Source organism: Scyliorhinus torazame, chromosome 19 (assembly GCF_047496885.1).
Source record: "Scyliorhinus torazame isolate Kashiwa2021f chromosome 19, sScyTor2.1, whole genome shotgun sequence".
Lineage (NCBI taxonomy): Eukaryota > Metazoa > Chordata > Chondrichthyes > Carcharhiniformes > Scyliorhinidae > Scyliorhinus > Scyliorhinus torazame.
In genome coordinates, this window is record NC_092725.1 from 140,440,231 (window position 1) to 140,455,329 (window position 15,099).

General features: G+C 46.6%; 1 protein-coding gene across 5 annotated transcripts in view; it reads right to left on the bottom strand.

The window, feature by feature from the left end:
• The window catches only part of LOC140396561 (coiled-coil domain-containing protein 91-like), a 266,598-nt gene that overhangs the window by 48,447 nt on the left and 203,052 nt on the right, over positions 1–15,099 (bottom strand). For all 5 annotated transcript variants that reach the window (XM_072485328.1, XM_072485327.1, XM_072485326.1 and 2 more), the window contains 2 exons: positions 10,137–10,313; positions 4,340–4,453 (listed from right to left, as the gene is read on the bottom strand). In XM_072485328.1, the coding sequence (XP_072341429.1) occupies positions 4,340–4,453; positions 10,137–10,313 (291 nt within the window). The remainder of the gene's footprint in view (positions 1–4,339; positions 4,454–10,136; positions 10,314–15,099) is intronic.

The following is a 15,099-nucleotide window of genomic DNA, read 5'->3' on the forward strand; positions in this document are numbered from 1 at the left end:
TTTGAAGATTTGAAACCAAACTAGTTTATATCAGACATGCGGTTTGAAAGTCTATGGCTTCTTCCTTTAGGATTCATATTAACCAATCTGAATTTGTTCACTTCACTAGTTTAATGTCACATCAACCCATGTCGCCGAAATGTGAGGAGTGTCTCAACCTCTTTCAATTCTGAACCTCTTTCTGGTCTCTATTGAGATTTAAACATTTCTGATATTTGTTATGAATTAATAATAATCTTTATTGTCACAGTAGGCTTACATTAACACTGCAATGACGTAACTGTGAAAAGCCCCCAGTCACCACATTCCGGCGCCTGTTTGGTACACGGAGGGAAAATTCAGAATGTCCAAATTACCCAACAGCACGTCTTTCGGGACTGTGGGAGGAAACCGGAGCACCCGGAGGAAACCCACGCAGACACAGGGGAGAACGTGCAGACTCTGCACAGACAGTGACCGAAGCCGGGAATCGAACCTGGGACCCTGGAGCTGTGAAGCAACAGTGCTAACCACTGTGCTACCGTGCCACCCATATTATTCGTGGAATTATGAATTCCACAGCAAAACCAACAATCATTGTACCTTTTCATTCATTTTCTTGCATATGGCAAGTTCAGCGCGGCAATGCACATGTGGCAACCTGAAGCTGCCAGCTTGTGTGCGGCCTGTGTGGGAACTTGCATGTTGCAGGAACCGTCCCGATGGTGCAGCTCCCTCTTTCCCCCAGTACTGGTGGCAATGGCTCATGAATTAAAACCCATTTCTCCCACACCAATCTCTGAGCCATGCAATCAACTCCCTGATCATATTTACCCCATGCTAATTTGTGTCTCTGGTAGTGATCCAGGGGTAATACCTTTGTGGTTCTGCTTTTTAAATTAACCCTCATAATCCCTGAGCAGAATCTCTTTCCTAGTCATATCTATGTCATTGGACCATGTGGATCATGACAACCGGATCCTCTCTCGCCCACTGAAAGTTCTTCTCCAACTCCGAGCCAATGACCTGAACCCTGGCACCAGTCAGGCAATACAGGGGGGACAGCAGTATAGTGGTAATGTTAGAGGCCCAGGCTAATGCCCAGAGGACATAATTCAACCCCACCATGGCAGCTAGTAGAATTTAAATTCAGTTAATAAAATTAAATTAAAATGAAATATATTGTTTGTATCAGCTATATTTAAACGAGCATTGTTTGTCGTAAAAACCCACCTGGTTAAAGCACTGATGTCCTTTAGGGAGAGAAATCTGCCATTCTTACCTGGTCTGACCTACAAGTGACTCCAAAACCAGAGCAATGTGGTTGACTCTTAATTGTTTGCTGAAATGGCCTAGCAAGTTATTCAGTTCAAGGACAGTTAGGGATGGGCAACAAATGCTGATCTTCTCAGTGATGCCTACGTCCCATAAAATAATTTTTAAAAATCAGACCATCGACTGCAGAGTATCAATCCTCCCCGCGACTATCGGGTTCCATATACACTTACATTCCTTTTGACTCCCCTTCTGCCCCACATGAATGGCATCCTGCACCACAAGCCATGGTCAGTTCGCTCATTCACCCTGCAGTCCCTGCTTTTGTCCACACAACGTACAAGAATCTCAAACCGGGGGTTGGCGTCTCTCACTGCTGTGTGACTGCTCCCTCCCAGACTTGCTCCCCACACTCCCACTGCTGATGCACCATGAAAGGCAGTGTACAGATTTCTAATCAATCATTGAGTTAAGAGAAATAAGTGAGAGATTTGAATACATATAAAGGGATGATTCCATTACTGTGGTACTGCCTGACAAACTGTACCAAGGCCTGATGGTATCCTGTTTATTGCACTGAAATTGAACATTGACATAAACGTAAGACAAAAAAAAGGACCGAGTAAGTCCATCATTTTACCTGACAGATTTAACTTCATGCTCTCTTATATTGAGATGAGGGAGGGGAAAGGAATGCACGGGTTTTAGAACTTCAGCACCGCTTAAACTAGCTCTGGAGCAGGTACAAGAATCAACAAATACCACCACAGAACTACAGTTTTTCAGTGTGTTAAGAATCACTGTTTGCACAAATTCAGTTCTAATACTGACTCACATAGGAGAATGTGCACAAATTGTCTTATGGAAAACAGAAGGAAAGACAGATGCAATACTGCATGCAGTACGATTTCCCTGGGGTAAAGAAAATCAGAATTTTCAGATGTAGCCTTTTGAGCACCTGCACACAATGCCGTACCTACATGAACAGGAAGGGCTACAGTTCACTGAAGATGCAAATGACCCACGACTGCCACATGTGAACTGCACACATGGAGGATACATTACCTACTGTTGTAAGATCTTTCATTCTTCAATTAATATACATTACAGGAGTCAAGTATGATTTGACTCGCTCTGGAGAGAACCATGTGTTTGGGCATAAAGATGTCACAAAGGTATAGCTTGGTGGTACATTTGCTATCCTATAATACCCTGTACTACAAAGTGCCAAGACCCACACCACAATGCCAGTTGAATCTTGGCACAAAGCTAAACGGAAACTTTCCAAGTACCAATATTGTAACCTCATAAGTGTATATGGGTGGGTTTGTGGTGTGTAGAGGACACACATCAACTGAAAAGGTGAAAGGATTCTACAATAGGAGCTATTTTCTGTTGATTGGAAATCACTTACTTTTCTTTAATTATTCTTCAAAAAAGCTGCAATACAGGAATTTATACATGATTGTACAGCCCTATTGCAAAGCTTTCTGTTAGGGTAGCACCGTGTCCTTTTAAGTCCAAATATTGTTTTTCAGTTTAAGTATTCTCTTTGTTGTACTATGATTTTCCATACAAGTCTCTCAATTACCTGCTACTTTAGATTATTCACTGGGGGCAGCAGGTGTCCAAATATGGTTAAATATTAACCTCGACTGACTCTTTTGGACCATCAGAGAACTCAGGATACAATGCTGCATCTCCTGCTGTGTCTCGGCTGATAGCTTGAATCAAAATAGTCCCGGTGGAAAAATAAAAATAACTTTGCAGTTGGGATAGGATCTGCTCAGACCATGCTATTATAATAACTGGTAATCAGTCACAAATCTTTGATGACGATTTGCATTCCACAATCTTGATTTGAATCTTTAAATATAGTAGAATATCTGCAGGATTTTATAGATCTCATACGTATTTTCAAATTTAAAAAGCAATAACATATAAAAGATCTTTTTGTTTCATTCTTCCCAGCGAAATGTCAGCAATGGTTTAGCACAGGGCTAAATAGTTGGCTTTGAAAGCAGACCAAGGCAGGCCAGCAGCACGGTTCAATTCCCGTACCAGCCTCCCCGAACTGGTGCCGGAATGTGGCGACTAGGGACTTTTCACAGTAATTTCATTTGAAGCCTACTTGTGACAATAAGCAATTTTCATTTTTCATTGATCATTTTATATAAGAAAGAAAACCTGATGAAACTTTCCATTTTTTCCCTAACTGTTCCATTTACTGGGAGAAAACTGACTTCTCCGACACATATTCTAAGTGGCATGTCATGTTATAAATGATCAGACCAAGACTGGATGAGTGGTATAGAGGCAACTATTAGTGTCTCTTTTTGCAGTATTGAGTAAACCTACATCCCAGAGGCAAGATCCGTGTTTAATGGCTGTTCACAATGCAAGAAGAATCTGAATGAATTTACCACACAGCCTCTGAAAATGAGTAAATGATGATGATTTAATGACAACATTAATTATCCCATAGTTCCAGCATGTGGTATAAAAATAGCACAACAGAAGAGCTGTTTTATGCGTCTTAAAGGTTATTGGGGAGGGGTTGTTGAAGTGCTTACAATGAACCAGAACCTAAACAATGTGCAAATGCCACCTGCGCTACTTAATACTTGTATCCCTCATACACCTGAGCGGTGCCATAGTTATATAGAAGATCTTATTATCATAGAATTTACAGTGCAGAAGGAGGCCATTCCGCCCATCGAGTCTGCACTGGCCCTTTGGAAAAATGAATGTGCTGCGTAGAGTTCAGAATCCTTCACTCAGAGAAGGAGGAATTTAAAAACTGACAAAACAATCAGATTCATAATTCTGTGTTCAAAAATCTCAATCTTTATGCGTTCAATCACTTGTCAGCTAAATTTAATACTTTATAGGGTCCTGAACCATACAAGTCAGAAATGTCCCAGGTTTGTGCTGAGTTAGTTGATCTCAGCAATTGTTGCGATAAGAGTGCACATAAGTGTAGACACCTTACAGGCTCAAATCAGACTTGCATCAAGTCAAAAAGTGGGGTAAAAGTATAAGTTATATATCATTGTTCATAAAATATATAATTGGAATAATTTACCCTTTTTTGTTCTTTGGTATATTTAATCATGTCCTCCCTGGTCTTTTGAATTGCCTCTTCTATCGCTTTTTCACTTCTTCTTCCTTCTTGATTTGCAGCTTCTCTTATGGCTTCCTGGTGGAGGAGAGTGGGGGGGGAATGGTAGATAATGAACCCAGCATTTTCTGATTATTCGCCCCTCTGTTCCCCACACTTAGTCAGTAATATATGCATTAGAATTGGTGTCATCATCGTATCACAACAGCTGAAGTAAAATGAATAAAATGAAAATAGTTCTGCAAAAATATTGCAGCCATTAAGTCTGGAAAACCATGACCTGCTCACCAGGACTCCTGCAAATACTGTTTTATTTTGAAGTCCCCAGGAGCCACGCACATCAATTCTCAGTGAAGGAAAAGTATCTCATCAACACGTCAGTGGTTCTCAAAGATCATTGAGATCAGGAAACAGGAGCGAGATTCTCCAAACCCCCGCCGGGTCGGAGAATCGCGGGGGGCTGGCGTGAATCCCGCACCCGCCGGTTGCCGAATTCTCCACCACCGGATATTCGGCGGGGGCGGGAATCGCGCCGCGCCGGTTGGCGGGCCCCCCCGCTCGATTCTCCGGCCCGGATGGGCCGAAGTCTCGCCGCTAAAATGCCTGTCCCGCCGGCATAAATTAAACCACCTACCTTACCGGCGGGACAAGGCGGCGTGGGCGGGCTCCGGGGTCCGTGGGTGCCCCCACAGTGGCCTGGCCCGCGATTGGGGCCCATCGATCCGTGGGCGGGCCTGTGCCGTGGGGGCACTCTTTCCCTTCCGCCTCCGCCACGGTCTCCACCATGGCGGAGGCGGAAGAGACTCCCTCCACTGCGCATGCGCGGGAATGCCGTCAGCGGCCGCTGTCATTTCCGCGCCAGCTGGCGGGGCAACAAATGCCTTTTCCGCCAGCTGGCGGGGCGGAAATTCACCCGCCGCCGACCTAGCCCCTCAAGGTTGGGGTTCGGCCCCCAAAGATGCGGAGCATTCCGTACCTTTGGGGCGGCGCGATGCCCGTCTGATTTGCGCCGTTTTGGGCGCCAGTCGGCGGACATCGCGCCGTTTCCAGAGAATTTCGCCCCAGGTGTCAATCAATCAGAAAATGGGTGCAGACAACAACTTGCATTTATACAGCACCTTTGCATAGTAAAACATCCCAAGGCTCTTCATAAGAGTGATTATCAAACAAAATTTGATACCAAACCAAATGAAGTGATATCAGATAACCAACAGCTTGATCAAAAGGATAGGTTTTTAAAGAGCACCTGGAAAGATGAAGGAAAGATAGAGAAGCAGAGAAGTCTGAGGGAGGGATTCCAGAACTTGGGGCATAAGCTGCTTAAGGCACAGCAGCTAACAGTGAAGCAAAGAAAATTAGTGATGCATAAAAGGCCAGAATTAGAGAAATGCAGAAATATTGCAGCATTGGATGGCTGGAGGAGGCCGCAAAGGTATAAAGGGGAAAGGCCATGGAGTAATCTGAAAATAAAAACAGAAATATTAAAATGGAAGTATCTGTAGACCCAGAGTCAACGTAGGTCAGTAAGCACAAGGGTCATGGGTGAATGGAACTTACTGCAATACGCACAGGAGAGTTTTAAATGAGCTCAAGCACATGGAGGGTGTAAGATGGGAGACATACCAGGATAGCACTGGAATAGTTAAATTGACAGGTAAGAACGACCCAGGTAATAGTTTCAGTGGATGTAAAGGTAAGGTAAAGCTGCCATAGTCCCAGTAGACCATAGGCTGTTTTCCCCTTTGAGGGGGAAAGCTGACTGGTGGTGAATTAACCTGAAAATCACCATGCCTCAGGCGAGAGGCAAGATTGAGAAGGCATAAGCAGCTTCAGGGCACGCCTCAGGCGAGAGGCAAGATTGAGAAGGCATAAGCAGCTTCAGGGCACAGCAGCTAATGGTGAAGCAAAGGAAATTAGGGAAGCATAAAAGGCCAGAATTAGAGGAGTGCAGATATGAATAACCAAGTGAGATGTGCAATGTTATGGAGGTGAAGGTAAACAATCTTGATCACGGAGGAGATATGGAATTGGAACTATATGGAGTCAAATAGGATGGCACGGCTGACAGCTTGGCTTAACAAGGGTTAAAGAAAGTCTGCAATGGGGGCCAAAGACAATGCAGGTAATTCTCCAGTTGTGTTGCAAGTCCCGCTATGTTGGGTGAATAGTGGGAGGCCCGAAACGGAATCTGCGCCGGGGGCCAAACAATGCGCGTGGCTCCCGACCAGATTGGCACTGCCAGAGTACCAGAGGGCAGTGCCAGGTTGGCGATGCAGGGAGGTGAGGGGTGATCCATTCGAAGGACCCTGATACCAGCGATCTTTGTGGGGGGAGGGGGGGGGGGGGGGGGGGGCAGGAGAATGGCACTGAAGCTCCAATGCTGGAAAGGATGGTGATGGTGGTGGGGGGCGTTTACTAAAACTTTCAGATCGGGGTGTCCTCTTTCTCGGTGAAGCTGGCTTGCCGGCTTGTTTAGGTTCCGCCCTTCTCAGTGCCGGTGCAAAGCTCACCACCCCCTCCAAAAAGATTTACTGAAGTGTGGGTGGACTGCAATCTGGATCGCTCCGATCTGTCTGACGGGAATCCCGCCAGAGCCCACACTTAGAAATATTTTGGGAGAATTGCACCCAATGTTTCAAGTCATCACAATATTTAATTGGGGGTCATTTCTGCTCAAACAACAGTTTATGTCAGTCATTGTAACAAATCAGAGGCAGCTGGAGCGTCGAAAGACGGTGGTGAACTGGGTGTCGTCCACATATATGTGGATCCTGACATATTTTCTGATAACGTCAGCGAGAGGCAGCATGAGAAGAATGACAGAAGAAGGCCAAGCATAGACCATTGGGGGATTCCAGAAGTGTGGGCGCAGTTTGCCGATTGCTTGGCAATGGCTGGATAGATTTGAGAGGAACCAAGTGAAAGTAGTCCCACTGAGCTGGACAAAGGAGGAGAGGTGCTGGAGAAGTTGGGGTCAATTGTTTCAGAAGCTGCAGTCGAGAAGAATGAAAACAGACATCTTACCACAGTCACAGGAACATGGAATTTCATTTGCCACTTTAAAAAATACCTTTTGGGCTTTTGGAGCTGGAACCTGATTGGAGGCATTTAAACATGCAATAGCAGGGGAGGTGGACATGAATGTAGCAGGCAACAAATATGGGAGAGGTAATGGAGATTGGATAAGGGACAGTAGTTTGCAGAGAGATGTTACGGGTGGGTTTTGTGAGCAGAGGGGTGCTGACTGGAGATTTAAATCTGAGAGGGTGGACAGTACCCGAGGAGAGGGAACCATTAATAATACAGTAGCACAGTGGTTAGCACTGTTGCTTCATTGCATCAGGCTCCCAGGTTCGATTCCCGGCTTGGGTCACTGTCTGTTCGGAGTCTGCATGTTCTCCCTGTGTCTGCTTGGGTTTCCTTCGGGTGCTCCAGTTTCCTCCCACATGTCCCGAAAGACATGCTGTTAGGTAATTTGGACTTACGGGCATTCTGAATTCTCCCTGTGTACCCGAACAGGCGCCGAAATGTGGTGACTAGGGGATTTTCACAGTAACTTCATTGCAGTGTTAATGTAAGTCTACTTGTGACAATAAAGATTATTATTATCCACCCTTCTAGGATGGGTGTGCAAAGTTGTTAAGATGCAACATTTCCAGAAATGTATTTAAAAAGACCTGTGATTATTTCTGAACTCACTTTGCTACTTTTTGGGGGTTTAATTTCTTGTTTCGATTTAGCTAGTCAGGTGACAGTGCAATATTCCCAAAGAAAAACAATTATTTATGTTTTTGATTAAGTAAAAGGAGAAATGGCAGGGTAGCCGGCAGGTCAAACCACACAACAGGCCACATCCTGCCAGCCAGTACTTTCCTACCTGTAATTACAGACAAAGGCGCACCTACCCAACAATGAATTGCAGAATTGGCTCCGTGGACTTGGGTGTCAGCAAGCTGACAAATGCAGAGCTTTGCCATCTGTCAAGGACATCTAAATTTCACAAAAACCATAAGGTTGGCAATGCCAATAGCATTAACTGCCACTTACACATCATGTGCAATTTGTTCAATGGGCAGGGTGTCCTCAAGTGGCGCGCATGGCCCACTATCTGTATTAAGATCTTATTTTGTGGTACTTCACTTTTCATGCAATCAAACCGTGTTGGGGTGGTGTGCTACTCCATCACTCAACCACATCATTAGATTCTTGCCACTACACGGAGTGTAGTGTTTTGTTTTTGTTGTGCCAGCCACTGGATTTTACCAGGCACGTTTAATGCAGAAACAGCCTTTACAAAGTTGCCAAGCGCTTCTATTTGCATAATGTGGCAAATTACATTTAGGGGCTACATTGCGTTAAGTTTACCCCCCACCAATTGTAAGCAGCCTTTAAAGATGATTTACACTCAATTTCCTGCACCCTTTCTTGCAAGAGCAACCAGAGATGGGAATGAAGCTGATTCCAAAACTCAGTCAGAATATAATCAATTAGATGCAAATAGTCCACCATTTGATACCTGATGGATAAATCTGGGCAATTTCTAGAGAACCACACTTTCCCTACACTCTGTAGTGTGTAGCACTTCAAAGAAGCAATGCATGCTAAGACATGCCTATGTTTCCATATAAATCCTTCTCAAAAACTATAAGAAAAAAAGCAAACTACACAGACAATGTTAACAGTTTCTGAATCCCCGGACATTAGAATACTGCACGTTATTAATGCTAAAGAGAAAACCTCCTCCCTCCATCATTTCCTCATTTCCTGAATACATTTGTTTATATTGGTTTACAGCTACACAAGCCCCAACAATGCACAGGCACCTCACCTGTATGGTCCCTCATGTGTGCCTGGATAATGAGTGCAGCATAGGCAGTCTATTAAATAGCTTTGGGGAAACGGAACTGAGTTCAATCTTTCCCTCGCTGAAGAGCCACAATTTCCAGGATGAACACCTCCCGGACAAGGTGAGAGGGGCAATGAACAACATGGGAACAATGGGAAGAAGTTGGTTGCTTGTGGGAATATAGGGGATTAGATGGGTGTGATAGTGGTACACGAGTACTATAGCACCGAGCGATGGATGTGGATGAGAAGCAAGAAAATGGAACCAAAATAAAAGACTGCACATGAAGCAAGAACTGAGGTGGTGGCATTATGTACAAGACTGCCTGAGCAAAAAAGGGGTGAACTTGCAGTCAACCACATAAACTGAGAGCAAGAAGATGATGGTGAGTTTTGGTAGGGTATCCGTCCAGCTATGATTGACTGACATGCCACTATTCTATGTTCTATGTTCTATTCCAATAATTATTCCATTTATGAAGCAGAGATGCTCTAGTGTTTTCACCCTTTCAAATATTTCTCTCCAAAACAATCAGGTCATATAATTCCATACTAAAATATTTTCCAAATTATAACATTAAACTTAACCTTCTTTTTTTTAATTTAGAGAATCCAATTATGTTTTCCAATTAAGGGGCAATTTAGCGTGGTCAATCCACCCAACCTGCACATATTTGGGTTGTGGGGGTGCGACCCAAGCAGACACAAGGAGAATGTGCAAACTCCACACGGACAGTGACCCGGGGCCGGGATCGAACCTGGGACCTCAGTGCTGTGAGGCAGCGGTGCTAACCACTGCGCCACTGTGCCGCCCATACTTTAAAATTAACCTGAGCAACCAATGAGTATGTTACTTCAGATTTTTTTACAGAACAACAGATTTGAAAGACCTTAATTTGCGCAATATACATTTTACCTGGCTTTTGTTCCTCTCCTCTTGCAATGCTTCTTGGATAGCCTGCCTCAATTTCTCTTGGTCCTTACTCCGCTCGATTTCCCATAGTTCCCTCTTCTCCAACTGGATCTTTTCCATCCTTTCCCTCTCCTCTTGCACAGCTTTCAAAACAGCCTCCGTAATGATTTCCTTTTCTGCCTGTGCAACAGAGCATTGTTCAAAAGGGATTTTATGAAAAAAAAAAATCAAAAGACATTTAAACCAAATATAATACCACATAAAAATCCATGGCCATATACTAAATAAAAGATCAGAGAAACTAACAAATGTTGTATGTTGAAAAATGAAATGCGTCTGCCAAATTCAACAGGAATTGGATTACAAAGCTGGAAGCAGATGCTTCAGAAATATTGTTGTCCCTGTTATTACAGCATTACTTGCCAATAATGCAAATTTTTCTTGTTACAATATTGATACAGTGGCGATGTTAGGAAAATGGCTGCCATTGGCAACCACAGAGACCATCTACAATTTCAAGAGAAGAATAAATCTTCAAAAGCCTACATAAAACAGATGACAAGAATACTAGAGCATCGAATAAGAATTAAAACAAGGTTACAATTTTTTATGATTAATTATCACTCTACAATTTACTTTGTACTACCGCGTCAAGTATAATGTTAGACTGAATTGAGGGCACAGCACGTTAATAATCATATTTAGTATCAACTTACACACACATTAGAAAGATATATTCTAATTACCCTCCATGTTGTTAATCATTGTTGACTACTCTGAAGATTGACTACTCTGAAGTTTTCAACAACTTAATAGCATTTCCTACAAGGAGCTTCACAGAAGCCTAATCAGAAAAGAACTGACACCAAGCCAAAAAGGAGACATCAGGAAAGATAAATTAAAAGCTTGATGAAAGATGTAGGTCTTAAACCTACTTTATACCTGACCGCTTGGGGTTGTGCAACAGGTCTTGGAAATTATCACAATTGATTATCCTTCCTTTCTCTTCAATGGTGCCAAATATTGATTAAGCGCTAAAAAGTCTACAGCTAAAATGAGATGCAAGGATACGTGAGAAATTAACAGAGTGCAACTGCACTGTGACCTTGCAATCCAAGATTCCATAGCTTGGTACATCAGTGTGCTGCACCGTATCAACCTCCTTTTACCAAACACTTCATTCAAAGCCCCAAGAAAAAAACACGCTAACTCCATGTTTTCAATGACCAATACTAGGATCTCCATCAACCAATGTGCACACAGGAGTTAGGTAAGATGGTAGATGGAAAATCCACCTTGCAGAAGTTAAAGGGGAGAATTAATCATGAATTTTTGGTTGTCTATACCATCATCTAAACACTGTTCACTATGTCAGCTGACTTACGGAAGCGTAATGGGGGGGAAATCAGTGCTAAGCGGGTGCTTGGTATGGGGGGTTGGGATTGCGGGGCTGGGGGGGGGGATGGGGTGCTGCTTTGCTGACTGAAGTGGAGCCAACTGTTGGGGACGGATGGACAGTCGGGTTGGGGGGCCTCTGGCAGGAGGGCTGGAGCGAGCGGGGGGCGCAGGCACGTGGCTGGCCGAAAAAGGGAGATGGCTAGTCGGCAGGGGGGGGGGGGGGGGGGGGGTCAACCCCAGTCCAGGCTGATCACGTGGAATGTGAGGGGCCTGAGCGGGCCGGTCAAGAGGGCCCGCGTGTTCTCGCATTTAAAGGTGTTGAAGGCGGACGTGGCCATACTGCAGGAGACGCACTTAAAACTCGCTGACCAAACGAGGTTAAGGACGGGATGGGTGGGCCAGGTGTTCCACTCGGGGCTAGACTCAAAGACCAGAGGGGTGGCAATTCTGGTTAGTAAACGGGTGGCATTTGAGGCAGGGAGCATTGGCGGACAAGGGAGGCAGGTACATAATGGTGGGTGGCAAACAGGGGGCCCGGGTGGTGTTGGTGAACGTGTATGCCCCAAACTGGGATGATGCGGAATTCATGAGGCGCATGTTGGGTAAAATCCCAGACTTGGGAGTCAAATAACTTGATCATGGGGGGGGGGGTAATTTAATACTGTCTTGGCTCCGGCGCTGGACCGGCCGGCGCTTAGACGTCCAGGTCGGGAAAGAGACCGGCGGCAGCCAGGGCCCTGTGGGAGTTCATGGATCAGGTGGGGGGTGTGGACCCGTGGAGATTCGCGCGGCCAAGGGCGAAGGAGTTCTCCTTTTTCTCCCACGTCCATAAAGTCTATTCGCGGATTGACTTTTTTGTGTTGAGCAGGGCATTAATACTGAGGGTGGAGGGGGTCGAGTATTCGGCCATTGCGGTCTCGGACCATGCCCCGCACTGGGTGGACTTGCCAGGGAGATCGGGGGAGTGAGGGATAAGGAAGGTAATACGGTGTTGAGCCCAACGAGGATCAATGAAGTCTTCAAGGAGTTTTATGGGAAGCTGTACGAGTCAGAACCCCGAGGGGAGGGGAAGGGATGAAGCAATTTGTGGATCGATTGAAGTTCCCAAGAGTGGACGAGGATCGGGTGGAGGGACTCGGTGCCCCGATTGAGTTGGAGGAGATAGTTAAGGGACTAGCAAGTATGCAGTCGGGCAAGGCCCCGGGTCCGGACGGCTTCCCTGTAGAATTTTATAAGAAGTTCTCGGAGCTCATGAGCCCACTCCTGCTAAGAACCTTTAACGAGGCAAAGGAGAGAGGAACCCTCCCCCTGACGATGTCACAGGCATTGATCTCGCTCATTTTGAAGAGGGAGAAGGATCCGCTTCAATGTGGGTCCTACTGGCCGATATCGCTCCTGAATGTGGACGCCAAACTGCTGGCAAAGATTCTGGCTACCAGAATAGAGGACTGCGTCCCGGGAGTGATCGAGGAGGACTAGACGGGTTTTGTCAAAGGCGGGCAATTGAACACAAACGTGAGGAGGCTCCTGAATATTATTATGATGCCCTCGGAGGGAGGGGACGCAGAAGTAGTGGCTGCAATGGATGCAGAGAAGGCCTCTGACAGGGTGGAGTGGGAGTAGCTGTGGGAAGTGTTAGGTAGGTTTGGATTCGGGGATGGATTCATAGGGTGGGTCAAGCTACTGTATCAGGCCCCCGTAGCAAGTGTGTCCACGAACCTGCCAGAGTATTTCAGGCTGCACCGAGGGACGAGGCAGGGGTGCCCCAATCCCCATTACTATTTGCTCTGGCAATTGAGCCATTGGCCATAGCGCTGAGGACCTCAAGGAACTGGAGGGGGCTGGTCCGGGGAGCACCCGATTTCCCTCGCCGCGGATGACCTGCTATTGTATATTTCAGACCCGCTATAGGGGATGGGGGAGGTCATGCGGATCCTGGGGGACTTTCGGAGCTTCTCGGGTTACAAGTTGAACGTGGGGAAAAGTGAGCTGCTTGTAATCCACGCCAGGGGCCAGGAAGAGAGACTGGGGGGAGCTCCTGCTCAAGATGGTGGAGAGGAGCTTTTGTTACTTAGGTATACAGGTGGCTAGGAACTGGGATGCCCTACACAGGCTCAATTTATCTCGGCTTGTAGAGCAGATGGAGGGAGACTTTAAAAGGTGGGACATACTCCCGCTTTCCCTGGTGGGAAGAGTGCAGACAGTGAAGATGACGGTTCTTACCAGATTCCTGTTCGTTTTTCAGTGCCTCCCCATTTTCATCCCCAAATCCTTCTTCAAGTGGGTGAACAGGATTATCACGGGATTTGTGTGGGCAAACAAGACCCCGCGAGTCAAAAGACTGTTCTTGGAGCGTAGCCCGGGGGGGGGGGGCGGTTGGCACTACCGAACTTCTGCAACTACTATTGGGCAGCTAATGTGGCCATGATTAGGAAATGGGTAATGGAGGAGGGATCGGCGTGGGGGCGGCGTCATGCAAAGGCACCAGCCTAGGGGCACTGGTAACGGCACCACTGCCGTTCTCACCAGCACGATACACCACAATCCCGGTGGTGACGGCGGCACTGAGGGTCTGGGGTCAGTGGAGAAGGCACAGGAAGGAGGAGGGGGCCTCATTTTGGACCGCGATACGGAACAACCATAGATTTGCTCCGGGCAAGATGGACGGGGGGTTCCAAGGCTATATAGGGCAGGCATTAGAAGGATGGGAGACCTGATTATAGATGGGACTTCCCCTAGCTTGAAGACGCTGGAGGAGAAGTTCGGCCTGCCCCCGGGAAATGCTTTCAGATACCTCCACGTCCGGGACTTCCTCAAAAAACAGGTGGGGACATTTCCGCTGCTACCCCCTCGAAGGATACAGGACAGGGTAGTGTCTGGCATCTGGGTAGGAGAGGGGAAGGTGTCGGACATATACCAAGAGCTGCAGGAGGCGGAGGAAGCCTCAGTGGAGGAGCTGAAGGGCAAGTGGGAGGAGGAGCTAGGTGAGGTGCGAGATGAGGGCCCGTGGGCTGATGCCCTGGGCAGGGTGAATTCGTCTGCATCATGTGCCAGGCTCAGTTTAATTCAGTTTAAGGTGGTACACCAGGCTCACATGACGACAGCGAGAATGAGCAAGTTCTTTGGGATGGAGGACAGGTGCGAGAGATGTGCAGGGAGTGCGACGAACCATGTCCATTGGGCATGCCCGGCGCTTAAAGAATTCTGGCAGGGTTTTGCGAGGGCTATGTCCAGGATTTCGGGTGAAGTCGAGGCCAACAATAGCGATCTTTGGGGTGTCGGAGGATCCGGGAGTGCAGGAGGCGAAAGAGGCCGAGGTACTGGCCTTTGCCTCCCTGGTAGCCCGGAGACGGATCTTGTTAATGTGGAGGGACTCGAAACCCCCGAGCATGGGCTAGTGATGTGGCTGGATTCCTCAGCCTTGAGCGAATAAAGTTTGCCTTGAGAGGGTCCTTGCTGGGGTTCTCCAGGCAGTGGCAACCTTTCTTTGACTTTCTAGGGGAGCGGTAAAATGTCAGCAGCTACAACAACTGGGGGGGGGGCTCAGGTGGGGAAAATTGTCTATTTA